Here is a 13,538-nt window from a genome sequence, read left to right as displayed (position 1 = left end):
CTTTGACATGGCCGAACCGTTCCGTGTGTGGCTTGATTTTGCCTATTCTAATTGGTTTGTGAACGTCATGTATTATGGTTGCTCATTCTTTGCTGAGTTGGGATACGCGATATATATCTGAGTTATGTGAGATTTACGTGGTTAAAAGTTTCTTGTGCGCAAGTTCCTTTCAGCTGTGCGTGTAGTCCATTTGTGCGCGTGTGACGTTTGTTTTTCACCGAAGTATACAGATCTGCCCGTGATCGAGTCTTATGCCGTATCTTCGCGAATCGAATTCCTTTCAGGTTGAAAACACTGCCTCATACAGCCGTACTTTCGCATGGTGTACAAACTGAGCCTGTTATGAATTACGGTACGTTGTATTGTTGGCGGCTTGTGTCCGTAAAGGCAGAGCACGGATTTTAGTCTGTTGCGTACTCACTCGTTCGCTCGGTCACTCGGTTGTGCTTACATTCTGAGTTGTAATCCTCACTTCAGGAGGGAGTTGAGATCAATGAGATTATGCGGCCCTCGTAGTATGTGATAGGTGGGTGTATTTTGTACCTGTATTTAAACTGCTAACGCCCTAATTCTCAGGTAACGATGCTGCATTGGCGCAGTTCCAGGTGGACTGGGATAGTCTGACCACAATGAAGTCCAGTCACTCTGCCAAACCCGATGCTCGCGAGAATAGAGAAAAGGTATCTTAATCTTTTCTCCAGCACGACTCGCAGTGAATAGAGCACCATTTCTGTAGCGAGGTTAATCTTCAGTTGTTTGCAAAGGCTGTCAAGGGGGTTAAGTAGGGTTCACTCTTTCTTCCAGTCGTTTACACCTAAAAAAGAGTGGAAGTAGCGCTTTCCAGTGTATATACGAGTGTCTTGTAATCGGATATAAATACACCGCGAGACGATTTACCAATGGTTATGAGTATATTATGACGTGTGTCAGCAACAGCTACTGAAATATTGTACATACTGTATGGTATGATAAATTGGATGTAGTGTCCACCAGTACGATCATATGTATAACTGTACGATCTTCATGAAGCACGTGTGGCTTTTGATAACGCTATTTCGAGGTGCTGATATCATTTTTGTTATAATCGATCGCATAGAATAACAATACTATTTCGTTCGAAAATAATATATGCTTGTACAAGCGAGTCGAATCTGTTCTGAATCAACTGCCACGAAATACACGCCTGTATACCTACTTACATTTAAACACGTTTCCTTACACGTCAGTTTGTAAAAATGGTAGAAGAGAAAGGCTTCTCTACTGGGTACAGCGGGATCAGAGTCAGTGCCGAGGGCAACTGTTTCCGAATCAACGCTACACTCTGGAACCTTATGTCTTCTGACGGCAAGCGCAAACTGGGCCAGGCGGCTTGCTTTCGAACGGTGCCATATCTTTGATCCTTGAGGGGTATGTTCATATACACGAACCATTTCTAGTTCATGGGCCACTCAGAGCCGACCGGTTAAACTAAGTGTCGGGAGTGCCAGTCAAAAGAAGTCGTAGTAGCAGATAAACACTCACACAATCACAGAGTGGGCCTTCCGTTGGAGACTAAATTCCACGCAGCCAAGGGGCGAAGCGTATGGTCTGGGTATTAGTTGTGTGTTCTGCCTATATCTTGGTGGCCATTGGCGCCTACTTTACGGTGTCTGACATCATCGCATTGGTGGGGCTGGTATGTCCGCAGGAAGTGAGTAGTGGTCCCATGGCTTTGGAGGTGATACACTGTCTTGACTGATGAGTGGCAATGTTGAGTTTGGGATGAGCGGTCGATACTGTCGACTAGAGAGCTGCAATGCATCCCATAGCGCACACAGCGTAATAGAATGCGATAGTTATTTCTAGTGGATCATGAGGGTATATCGCCTAAACTCTAGGAAGTGTAGAGAATGTGGAGCGCGAGGCCGATTAGCGTCCGAAATATCTATACAGGTGACGTTTAGATATCTAATCTTCGAGTATTTTCGCTCACGCGCTTCTTAATGGTGTTCAACCCAATAGGAATGATAGAGAATTGTTCCAAATTCGGGTTAGTCTGAACTGCGCAAGGAACGGGGTGACCGCGTAGCCAGATATCGAACGCTAGGCCAAAATGACATGCTACAGCCGTCAGCCTGGATGGTTGCAGAAGAACTGGGATTACACAAGGGCGGTTGAGGGACGGGCATCGAATGTGACACAATACACTTCATGAAATAAACCTCTGTACATATACAGTTCAAAACTATGGCACAGGCTGTGTTGGAGCGGTGAGTGAGACCACGAACGCAGTAGAGGAGAGTTCACAAGCAAGCCAGTCTCTCTCTACATACACTAGCAATAAAACAAAATGGAAATCATTAGCCTGTGTGTTCGTACATCGAGGTAAGCCTACCAATGAATAAAATGAGCTATAACATCAAGGAAAGAACTTCTGACAACCGTTTTTAGCAAATTTTGTTTCAGTTTAAGTACGCCGCAATGCAATGTTGATCAGCTCCCGCACAGAATGATGTACATACGACGCGATATATACAGACAAGCATGCTTTCATACATTACAATGGCGATACTGTATCTGGCTTAGGTGGATTGAGAGCAAGAAAGCTACGCAACAATAAGGAAGGGGTTTGAAAGAAACTCGAATAACTATTCAGGAAAACAAGGATTATCTTAGACCATTTTATTGCAGGAATCAAAGTCAGTTCACAGACTCGATCAGATCAGGAGTTATATCACAACATGTTTCTGAGCAGCGTAAGTTAAATTGCACGGTACAATGCGAGAGATTGCTCGGTTACAAACGCTTTGCTATATGTCATCTCTATTGTTCCACTTTCAGGCAGTGTAGAGTGAATTGCAGATGGCCGCGCACATACTCAGAGGGGTGAAGTACATATCAGTAGAGTCACTTTTGCGCCCAAATAGGTTCACAAGAGTAAAATACGTCTGTGCTGTAGCAGGTAGGCGGTGCCCCCAAGAGTGTGGTGATGTGCAAAGTTTACCAGATGCACTAGGTACAATCGAGGCAAGATGAACATCTTCATGTCAATCCGACCCAATTAGTAGGAACAGGAACTGCGACCGGATGCAAAGCACTGCTTATTGACTGTGAAGTCTGAAGGCTTGCCGTGGGGTCTTTTTGGGCAGTAATTGTTGTATCCCTTTGGGATGAGGTTCTCGCCCTTGCGAGATCGAAGGGTATTGGCCTGATAGAGGTGTCAGAGAAGGTGGTTAGGACGGAAAGACTGAGAGGCACTTGGTACTGTTAAATTGTAAAGAAAATGATAGATTAGGCTGCGAGAGTGTTGATCAGTGTCGATTGAAGGCATGAACTTTGGAACGAACCGCACGCGGCAAAAAGCATGGACAACTTGAACATGTCAGCTACGTGTCAGATTCATGTGGGTGTTAGTTGTCAGACTATTTTCTGTGACCAAAACTTGCGTTCTAGACAGGCAATAGGTTGGACTAGAATGACACCGTTGCCTATACGCACTCAAAACCAGCCTAACACGACAGGATAACAACAGCCGTTTACTTACCAAGCCTTTGGACGGATCAGTGTTGCGGGTGCTGCCGGATCGTGCGTTAATGCGAATATCGGCGCAGTTCCAGAATTCCTCGGAGATCTTCGACTCGTCCTATTCGATGACGCGAGTTCATTGTTTACATGTGGTCAATGCCAGTTGTACTTTCAAAAGAGGTGTGCACGTGGCGACTATAACACATTTTGCAAACCAATGTTTATTTCATTTAATCGATGATGGTGCAAGCCTCATATAGACCCATTTTGCATTACACAAACCTTGCTCGGATTTTTCGCGGGGCAACTATTGGCAGTGAACCAATGCCATCTTAATACGCCTGCAGAAGAAAATTGAAATGTCAGTAGTCACCCTTTGTCGCGTGGCTCTATTCACAATGGTGTCCACTGACGCTTTGGAGACTGGCGGTCTCACTGATACTATTAGTTTGTCGCGCGAAAGGTTTTACAGACTACAAAGATCGTCTATTGGGTGAGCGAAAAGTAAATGCATGACATTTACATCGACCACCGGAACAAAATAACTGAATATATGGGGCAGTTGAATAAGTGCATGCTCGCATACGCCAGTTTAGATACTCGCTGTAGGATGCGAGATTCAGGAAGCTCCTCACTATGTCCCTGCTCGTTAACACTTGACTTAAAGATCAGATGCTGACTTATACACATACAGTGGGTGCAGTCCACAGAGCTGGGTAGCTTAAACCTGGCTTTGAAGGTGACAGTTCCCGACGGAACCGTGTCGTACGAGTACCCGCCATTTGCGGTAACGACCTGGCACAAGTGCGGATGAGGAAGCGTATGTTACCATTATGCATGTACGTTAACTAGCTACGGTTGACGTTTTGGTTTAGAGTTGTTTACGTGTGTGTACTGGGTAGCGGTCTCTTCAAATTACACCTTCTACTGCAGCGTGACAATGAAATCATGCTATTATGCTGAATAGCAATTGTTGAGGAAATATGATATACTTCTTCTAATATTAAATCTTTGGAAAACACTTTGTATTGCGGACTTAGCGACCTGGAAAAAACGGAGACCACGACGCTATATGGGGGAGGTTCGATATCGACGTGCATGAGTTGCAAAGGCCCGGGAATGGCTATCACACAATATCACACATGTTGTTTACGGTGCTTGATCATTTATAATGGATTAAAAGTACGACCATACCTGAGACATCGTCTCGGATTTAGAGAGTGGCTTCCACCACAGGTCGCAGTCATTATCACAAGTGGCTCTCTTGAGTTTGTTGCGCTGGAAACACTCTTCGGTGATGTCGGGGCTATCACAAAGCTTTAAATGCGTCGAGTGTGTCCATGTCAGTATCAGACGCGCACTGTGCGTTGCCGTACCCACACAATAGCATGCATGTGGGCGCTACTTGGTCGGTCTCCCCAACATTTGCCATATATTCGCAGATTCAGAGGGTCGATTGTATACACGCGCAGCCTTGACTGCACAATTCATGTCGAGGGTCGCTATGGTGCACAGTGCTTGCTCAGTCATAAATTCCACAGCAAACAGCAATTTATAGCATGTCTACTTTCCACAGATAGTATCAAACTTAAGCAGCTCAGGTATTGTAGTGCACTATTCCACTTCCTCGGTCTATCAACCAACAACGCGCCATAGTCCTATGTCACATATGATATATAATTACGATTAATGTATCGAAAGCTATCGCAAGCTTGTAGACCCCGAGGCGTTGTCAGTAACTATAGCTCCCGCATGCACACTCCATATAGTTTACAATCGATGAACAACACGGGGATTGCCACACACTTGGAAGTCGAACCCTGCAGTGGTATTGGACGTGGAAGAGTGGTATACGAAGAAATTGAGTTGCTATATACCCGTAGTCGATGGGAGAGGTATGCTTGAGAGTGCTTGTGTTATAATGGTGTAGGAGACTGAGGGAATAAGGCTTGCTGCGTGTATGAAGTATGATAGCGATACAGAGAAGGTATGGCGGGAGAGAAGCGTCTCTTCTCCTTCCTGGGATAAATGCACATGTCTATATCTCGTTAAATTATATAACGTTTTTGTCTTACTATATAGCAACGAGCGAAGTTAAACTCTTTCATTGTTTACCGTACATGAGTGCCTCTGCGAGCGGCACTATGGGAAAGAAATACTACACGCGCGCGCACAAGCATATCTTCCACTATGCCAGGAAGGCACTTACAGCCGAGGTGATGAGCGGTTACCGTTACTTCCAGATCGATACTCTCTCCTTCTTGGTAGGTAGCCTGGATGGGACCAGGAACATTCCATTTCTGGTCCGCATCCCATTTATCACCACACAACCCTGCGGATCGTAATGAATACATAGTTCAGACCTCATTCGAGATAGATATTCTCTGTAGAGGGCGCGCTTCTCAAAGCAAGTTTTTACTTATTCAAGACCATAGCTATACAAAACGTACACAGATCCGGTTTAAAGTTAAACGCTGTGTGAATTTGTACGTACCATGACAGTATTTTCCACCCGAGAGCACAGAATGGGGACCGCCGGCAGACAACGACTGGCGATCTTCATTGTTGGGAACGTTGCGTGCTTGCGGCTTGGACAGATAGCCGTGGGCATTCACTCCAGCTGTAGTGTGACAAGTACAGCACTTTTCCAACTTAAAAGGCATAGTAGTCTGTCAGAATGTAATTGCACCTATTTGCAAAAGAACGCCATAGCGCCATCGAGGATCTAGGCCATGTTCCGTCTGCAGACAGGCAATTTATAAAATACTGCACAGCTTTCTGGACACAGGATGTCCTTTGGATTTGCATTCAGCCCTACCATTGTAGACTTGCATGAATAAACAAGCTGTGTGTGCACACTCGCCGTAAATTCCAACTCGTATTTCAACAAAGGTTAATTTAAACTTCAACTGTGCCAACACAAGTTGCAACACATCACAACCGTGTAATGTAATAACTTTTAGCAGTATAACAATGTTTTATTTTCTGGATTGAAGGTGTGTGCGTGTGCATCGTACTACCGACAATCATGTATATGAATCGTGTAAGTACACATCAATATGCTGAAGCGCCCATAATATTTTCATGTCAAATCTTCCATTAACACTGTTCTAAACGAAAGATTTAGAAATCGAGAAATCTCATCAAACTACCAGGAATTCTATGTAAGCGGCTGAATCTCATACTACAAGCAAGTAGGCGAGTGGTTCACCACAATGCCAAGAGACAATCATCCGGCACAACTGCCGTGTACTATTGAAACAACTAAAGTCCGCACAACTAAAAGCGCGGACGATGCGTTGTATTCATCGCTCAACATACAGTTGCAGACGGATAGGAGACACAGTATCAGGACTGAGCTCACAGTGAATCCAGACGCAGCGAAGAATGGCATTCTGAGTCGATTTATACGTTATGCGCAGCTGTATTTATCACGCTCTGTTAGCGTCAGCCGAACCGTGGATATTCAGTGTCTGAAGGGCTGGGAAAGGTTTCATTATCCCAAAAGGTCTCAGAAGACTTGTATGCGAGATTGCTCATGCAGGTTTACCGCCTCTTTTATACAACTATGTCAGTCATGTGGCCAAAGTGCTTCCGAAGAAAGCCTGTTATTCTTCACACATCCAGACCATCAAGCCTCCGCCTGCTCTCTGTGGCTATCAAGTCACATGGCTTATATGTCACCGTTCTAGGATTCAGATGTCTGAATTACCATTAAATATATGCGTACACAACACATCGTATTTACAGCGTTGGAACCAGTGTGAAGCAGTGAAGCAAATGCACAATACAACACTTCACTGTAACATACCGATCTCGAATATCAGTACGCTATAACCTTGATTCTTAGTTCGAGTGAAGCATCTTCGTAGACTTTGTGTGTTATAAGGAAGCAAAAAACTCATGTGGTATTGGTGGTTATAATCTGCATTCCCTCTTTGAGAGTCGCAAAACTCCATGATAAAAGTCCCTTGAGCCTCCGCAGTTTACACGAAAGGGTTGATAAATGCAGTGGAATGTGCAAGTACACACAGAGAAGAGCCCACACGCACACACGATGTACAGATAGCTCGTCACACCACATCATGCACAGGGTAGACAGTTTACACGAAAGGTTCGATAAATGCAGTGAAATGTGCAAGTACACACAGAGAAGAGTCCACACGCACACACGATGTACAGATAGCTCGTCACACCACATCATGCACAGGGTAGGCAGTTTACACAAAAGGATCGATAAATGCAGTGAAGTGTGCAAGTACACACAGAGAAGAGCCCACACGCACACACGATGTACAGCTAGCTCGTCGCACCACATCATACACAGGGTAGGAATCCCGTGAACCACATGGATTTCACCACACGATAGTATTACATACACAACAGTTGAATTGTAGCTAAGTAACTCACACGATAGCGTGTCTTGAAAGTGCCCTCTGCGATGATGCCAGGCGCGACTAGAATTATAAGGAAAGGTAACACGAAAGAAAGAGGAATACAGAGAAACAGGCAGCGTATTTAGGGCGCTAATCAAAGGATTCGCCATTCGATCACTCAGCCAAAAGCAGTGACTATGCTACAGACTCAAATTTAAGTAGAGAAGGTGGCCTATGATAGCTATGTGAATTCTCGCCGTATTGAATACACCTGAACTAAGATTAATGGGTAGTTAATGGGTAGTGAGCAATGAGCAATGAGCAGAGGTGGGCATACATCGCCGTTTTATTGAATTGCACCTTGGTGGCTACCAACAACGCCTAACGCAGTGATCGCATCACAGTTGCTCTAGCTATGATCTCGTTCCAAATCACACACACGATACTACCATAAAATACGTCGGCACATGTTGTATACCCCACGCGTACTATAAAAAGAACAGCCCAAATGTACGATATAAAGACATGTACTCACTCTCGTGTGGACCGTACGAGCGTTCCTGCAGCTTCGGTTCCAGCCCAACTACTGTTTGTTGTTGTTGTTGTTGTTGTTGTTGTTGCTCTTTCGTGGAGAGTGACAAAGTGTTAACGGACTTGTGCAAACGAGAGCCTTTTATAGGCGTGCGCAGGCGACCACGCTACTAGCAATTCAACACACACCACACACTGTGGCTGAGGTATAGCTAGTCTAGTACTGTGAGTTGACACGACATATCTATTTATTTATTTTATACATCATAGAGCCTGTGAGGCTATGATGCAATATTCTAAAAAAATCCGTGTTTACTATCGTGTGCTCACATATGCAGTTGGCGCGCTTTTGTAGCCCGCCTATTATACCTTTTTTGGCAATATGTACATAGTCTGATATAAGTACATTTTTAAATACATATTTAGACTGCCAATGTCTACTAGGTCTTGCTGCCAAGTCTCTTTTTATATAGAAAGTATATGAAAAATAAATAATATTAACCTCTCCTGCCTTTTAGGTCTCTTGGTATATAGTGCATACAAACTGTGTATTTTTTTTTGTAATCCGAGATGTCTTCAGAGAGGGATGATATTTTGATATATAAAAGAGTAATTGAAAATTGAAAACTGCGAAGAGGTTTTAGCAAGACTCAAGAGGCCTTTTAGAGAGTCCGCAGCGGCGGTCAGCAAGACACATATATCGTACAATCTTGCAATATGGTCACATTTAACCAATTTCAACCACTATTAGTGCCTAGAAAATAGTCTTCGACGTCAGTAAGTGCGGTCTCGTCGTCCCGAGTATAGCCGATGCCATAATTCAAAGAAAAACTCAACGGCAATGCTCAACCAAAATCTACCAAGCCGTGTCTATAGATGTAATTAGCATACTCACAGAGGCAATGTTCAAAGCAGCAAGCCTCCATATCATAGAAATAAATACTAATGTAACATTTTTGTTGTTCGAATAAATTATACATCCAAATTAGCTTCATTGCGATATCTATACGCTGAAGCTTATTTCCATAGTAGCAATGAGAGTGATGTACTCTAATATCGCGAGCACAAGATTGTGTATATGGCTGGACCGCACAGCCCCAGTCATACGCACAATCTAGCTACCCGATACCCTGTAAGAGACGGGGCTTGTCAGATACAGCTATCTAGGTAAATATACCTCATGATAACAGCCAGCTCTGACTACGTTTGAACAACTAAAGCGGTGTGTTCATCTGGTTCTGTTCTAGCTGCTCCATCTGGTACGGCCTCTTTATCTTTGGACTCAGCTATTGGATCAGCCTCCTGGTTCTTGTGCCACTTGGTCACTGCTTTCTTGCCAGCGAAGACGATAGCGGCGAAACAGGCCGCGATTGCGGCCTCCATAGTTGCATCCCCCGTAATGTGCGACCAAGTCCTTCTCCTATAAATTATCGATGAGAAAATATTAATCACAATCAAGTGCATACTTGTTTAGCTATATTTGAGCCCCAAAGACAAAGGAAGACAACACGTATCTATCCCTTTGTTCAACATACCTGCTCATCCACACCATTGACAATTTAATCGCAAAACCATAAGGACCACACATACCAGAAGCTCTTATTGTTCGGTGATGGACTCGCCACCGGCACGCAATTGATGCCCTCTCCAGGGTGGAATAGAGATAAACCGTTCAGTGTACATGTATCGGCACATCCCACACATTTAAAACCTTTCTGGCACACGCACATGTGATGTTTGTGCCCGTTCAGGACCTCGCCATCGTGGAAAAGCAGGATTGTACTGTACAGACAGCCATCCAGGTTGACTTTCGGCCTGTGTTCCGCTTGTCTCGCTAAGGGAGGACAAGGGATTTCTTTCTGCTGTGTCTTCGACTGGTTCAACTCGGGTGGACAATCCATCAGCCCCATGGTACGACAACAGAACGAGTGCAGCACATGTAAAGGGTCGCATCTGGAGAGCGGGTGTTAAATTTAGGCTTAGAACCATGGACGGGTATAAAACAGCCGACAATTTTGTCGGATCATCTCTCTATAGAGAGAATACCTAAGTTTTGTGGGAATTATTATTGCGTTCTATTTAAACTATAGTTGCTATTTCATCAATGAACACACCGCTGAGCCGGTAGCCTTTAAGCGTTTACTGTGATCACTGTACATAAAATCTGTATTGTATACCTAGCAAGAATATCAAAGAAAGTTCCACTATCCCGTCATGGAACCGCCCAGAGTATCACATAGCACAAATCTGTACTTGTGCTCGACTGCGATATGCTGGCAGGTGGGGACGCACAACACCACACGAACATAAAGCAAGGTTCATAGCAATAAAATTGAATGCACAATCTCATTGTTTGAAATTGAAGGCCACTGCATGAGTTCGAAATCAAGATTTATGTTATATCCCAAACCTAGTGCTTATAAATAAAACTGGAGCACTCAATAAAGAGTAGTACAACTGGATGAGTATATAGCTAACAACCATCACAAAGACGCTATCACACGCCATCTAGGAAACAGTTTTTATCGCCCACCACCTGTGAAAACCAGTGAATGCGAAGATAGATCTGTTAACAGCATAGCGCCCACCTTACCTTTAAAGAAGTGCAATTTCCGCGCTCGGAAATAATATACAAACCACTGACAACAAGGGATTTCGACTACATATATTTATTTAAATACACCCACTAGCTATTTACACTGAATAGACGGGTGCTACATATCTTCAAATATTGTCCTACCTTTTTCAAATATAAAAATAGGATATGTATTTGATTATTAAAAAAAAAAAGCTGCCGAGTAAAAAGGAGCATTATTTTATTTATAGCTTTTCTCGTGGATTGGTTCAACGTAGAATCACGGACTGTTTACTGCTGGTAGCAAACAACACTCGTCGTAAATCGACTTCGGGGAACAAGAAACGATAGTGATATAATTTTGACAGTACGAAATTAATAAACGACAAGTAGTTTACCAGAGTTATCGTTTCCGCATCTGATGAAGTCATCGACAAAAAATTGACGTTGTTGAACTTCGGGCCAATATTGAACGATGAACGTATTATATATCATGCGTTTTTAAATATTGTTCATATATGTGTATGTATTCAAACAAAGCCCAGAGTTGTCACTGAAGAATCTATCAAACAGATAACCAGTGTGGTAAATCATATTAGGTTATACGTCATGTTTAGCATTCGCTCTAAGTGTAAGCAGCTCGCGCTCTGTGTCCACGGCAATGCAATTCGGACTTTCAGGTAAGCAGACGTCAGCGGAGAGGTTTGGCATACGATATATATATATATATATATTCTACGTATCATATATATATATATATATATATATATATATATAGTAGTAGAGATATATGAGTGTATGTATGTATGTATGTATGAATGCTGTCTGTATGTATGTATGTATGCATGTATGTATGTATGCATGTATGTATGTATGTATGTAAGTATGTATATATAACATATACTTACATACATACATACATACATACATACATAAATTCATACATAAATAAATAGCTACATACATACATACATGCATACGTAAATACATACACACTTACATACATGCATGCATACGTATATAAATGTATACTTAATTACGTACTGTCAAGTAAATACTTTCCTGGAACAACATAGACTTTTCAAAGTCTCACATCCCACATTGTAAATACAATCGCTCATGGTCATTATTTACTTCTAATTCATGTCGCCACGAATATTTCCGTTAATGTTTCCTTATCTATTTCGCTCATGAATTCGCCCAGATCTACGGCAGCACTCAAGCAAGCTGTTCCGCTAGCGGCGAACGTTTTCAGAAATGAGTTATCGAAGCTGCCACCAGTGGGTATGCTCACGTGTCCTAGTATTTGCAAGAAAGAGTATGATATATATGCTTGCGTTATTGGCACATACGTTCATATTGTATATTCTTGTCTGAAGGAGTTATCAAAAAATTTACCACTGAGCATCAATGCGCTCAACTTTAAAACTTTTTGTCCTATGTCTATACAATACTTAGAGATATATATACACAACTCTGTAAATTACATATATGTAAACGTATATGCATGCATATGTTTTAATAAGCCATGCATAATAATATTTGCTTGTAAATACTATTACTATATGTAAATTTTAGTCTGCGTGCTTACACTCACAATAGTCATGCCAGGAAGGGTCTGTATAAGGTCAAAAATAGACCTTACGAATTGCGCTATCATCAGTTGCATGCGTACCTTTGCAAGATACACACGGGGTGTGGCCCAGATGTGTCATAGCGGGTTCAAAGATGCGTGAGTAGTGTAGCTGTGAAGTCACCGATGGAACTACTGTGAACATCAATTGTTTCTGGGTTTAGGTTTTTAGAGCTTAAAGTTTTAGGGTTTTAGGGTTTAGGGTTTAGGGAGGTGTGGCTCGCCATTTGGATACGCTGTATGCTGTTGCATGTGTTGTTGGGTCCTGATCATATGCTACGACCTTCAGTGCGTTTTGTAATCAAATGTGTGAGAGCAAGAAGCACTTCCCTCATCTATACTCTAGTTATACTGTGCGATTTGAAGGGTTGAGTGACTATATTCGATGAAGTGTTGTTCAAGAATGAACTGACATTAGGGCCGCTCGCATCTCATCACTACCATTGATTCTCTATTCAAGGGACATTCGTGTCAACTACAATAGGACTATCCACAACCACTCATACACACTTCGTCATCTGTGTAGTGATCATCCATGGTCTCCTAATGGCCTTTTAATCGACATTCGTATCAGCTACAATAAGACTAACCACAAAAACTCTCACACACTTCGTCATCTGTGTAGTGATCATCCATGGTCTCCTAATGGCATTTCAATCGACATTCGTATCAGCTACAATAAGACTAACCACAACCACTCACACACACTTCGTCATCTGTGCAGTGATTGTCCATGGTCTCTTCGGCTCGAGTCAGAACTGGAAGACTGTCAGTAAGGAGCTTGCGAAGGACCGTGAAGTGCACGCTGTCGGTAGGTTGAATCATAACCCTTGCCGATGGTGTGTGTCTACACGTGACACCCTCTCGAGCAAAGCCAGATATAGGTCGATGCGTGCATACTGTAGATATGTTTATCATT

The 13,538-nt window shown here is 42.9% G+C and overlaps 4 protein-coding genes across 4 annotated transcripts in view; 2 read left to right on the top strand and 2 right to left on the bottom strand.

Annotated features, from left to right (window-relative positions):
- Positions 1-1,226: 1,226 nt before the first annotated feature.
- Positions 1,227-2,024, top strand: SARC_06002 (hypothetical protein; the record flags this gene model as incomplete). The annotated part of the gene is made up of 1 exon (XM_014300119.1): positions 1,227-2,024. A coding segment is annotated over one exon (171 nt), but the record flags the coding sequence as incomplete, so codon positions are not given.
- Positions 2,025-3,040: 1,016 nt separating this feature from the next.
- Positions 3,041-6,338, bottom strand: SARC_06001 (hypothetical protein; the record flags this gene model as incomplete). The annotated part of the gene is made up of 9 exons (XM_014300118.1): positions 3,041-3,187; positions 3,524-3,622; positions 3,787-3,845; positions 4,197-4,299; positions 4,699-4,821; positions 5,311-5,324; positions 5,714-5,836; positions 5,999-6,124; positions 6,323-6,338. 9 exons carry the CDS (start codon positions 6,336-6,338, stop codon positions 3,041-3,043), a joined length of 810 nt encoding a protein of 269 aa, XP_014155593.1.
- Positions 6,339-9,372: 3,034 nt separating this feature from the next.
- SARC_06000 (hypothetical protein) lies at positions 9,373-11,037 on the bottom strand. The gene is made up of 3 exons (XM_014300117.1): positions 11,005-11,037; positions 10,002-10,364; positions 9,373-9,831 (listed from the first exon to the last, which is right to left on the bottom strand). The coding sequence occupies exons 2-3, from the start codon at positions 10,319-10,321 to the stop codon at positions 9,612-9,614; spliced, it is 540 nt and encodes a 179-aa protein (XP_014155592.1). The 5' UTR covers positions 10,322-10,364; positions 11,005-11,037; the 3' UTR covers positions 9,373-9,611.
- A 1,139-nt stretch (positions 11,038-12,176) lies between these two features.
- SARC_05999 (hypothetical protein) overlaps positions 12,177-13,538 on the top strand; it is a gene marked incomplete at its 5' end in the record, with an annotated part of 7,638 nt that continues 6,276 nt past the window's right edge. Inside the window, 2 exons of the mRNA XM_014300116.1 lie at positions 12,177-12,270; positions 13,344-13,430. Coding sequence (XP_014155591.1) covers positions 12,177-12,270; positions 13,344-13,430 — 181 coding nt within the window. The remainder of the gene's footprint in view (positions 12,271-13,343; positions 13,431-13,538) is intronic.

The sequence above is a fragment of the Sphaeroforma arctica genome, assembly GCF_001186125.1.
Source record: "Sphaeroforma arctica JP610 unplaced genomic scaffold supercont1.411, whole genome shotgun sequence".
Taxonomy (NCBI): Eukaryota; class Ichthyosporea; order Ichthyophonida; genus Sphaeroforma; species Sphaeroforma arctica.
Note: the sequence above shows the minus strand (reverse complement) of the source record. Positions and strands in the feature narration are given on the sequence as shown.

What these genes read in the sequence shown, in the direction of transcription:
- SARC_06000 (XM_014300117.1), bottom strand. Translation starts at nt 10,321, where the DNA reads ATGGGGCTGATGGATTGTCCACCCGAGTTGAACCAGTCGAAGACACAG. An exon ending in CCGAACAATAAGAGCTTCTG is followed by an intron (nt 9,832 to 10,001) that starts GTATGTGTGGTC and finishes GATAATTTATAG; the next exon opens with GAGAAGGACTTGGTCGCACA.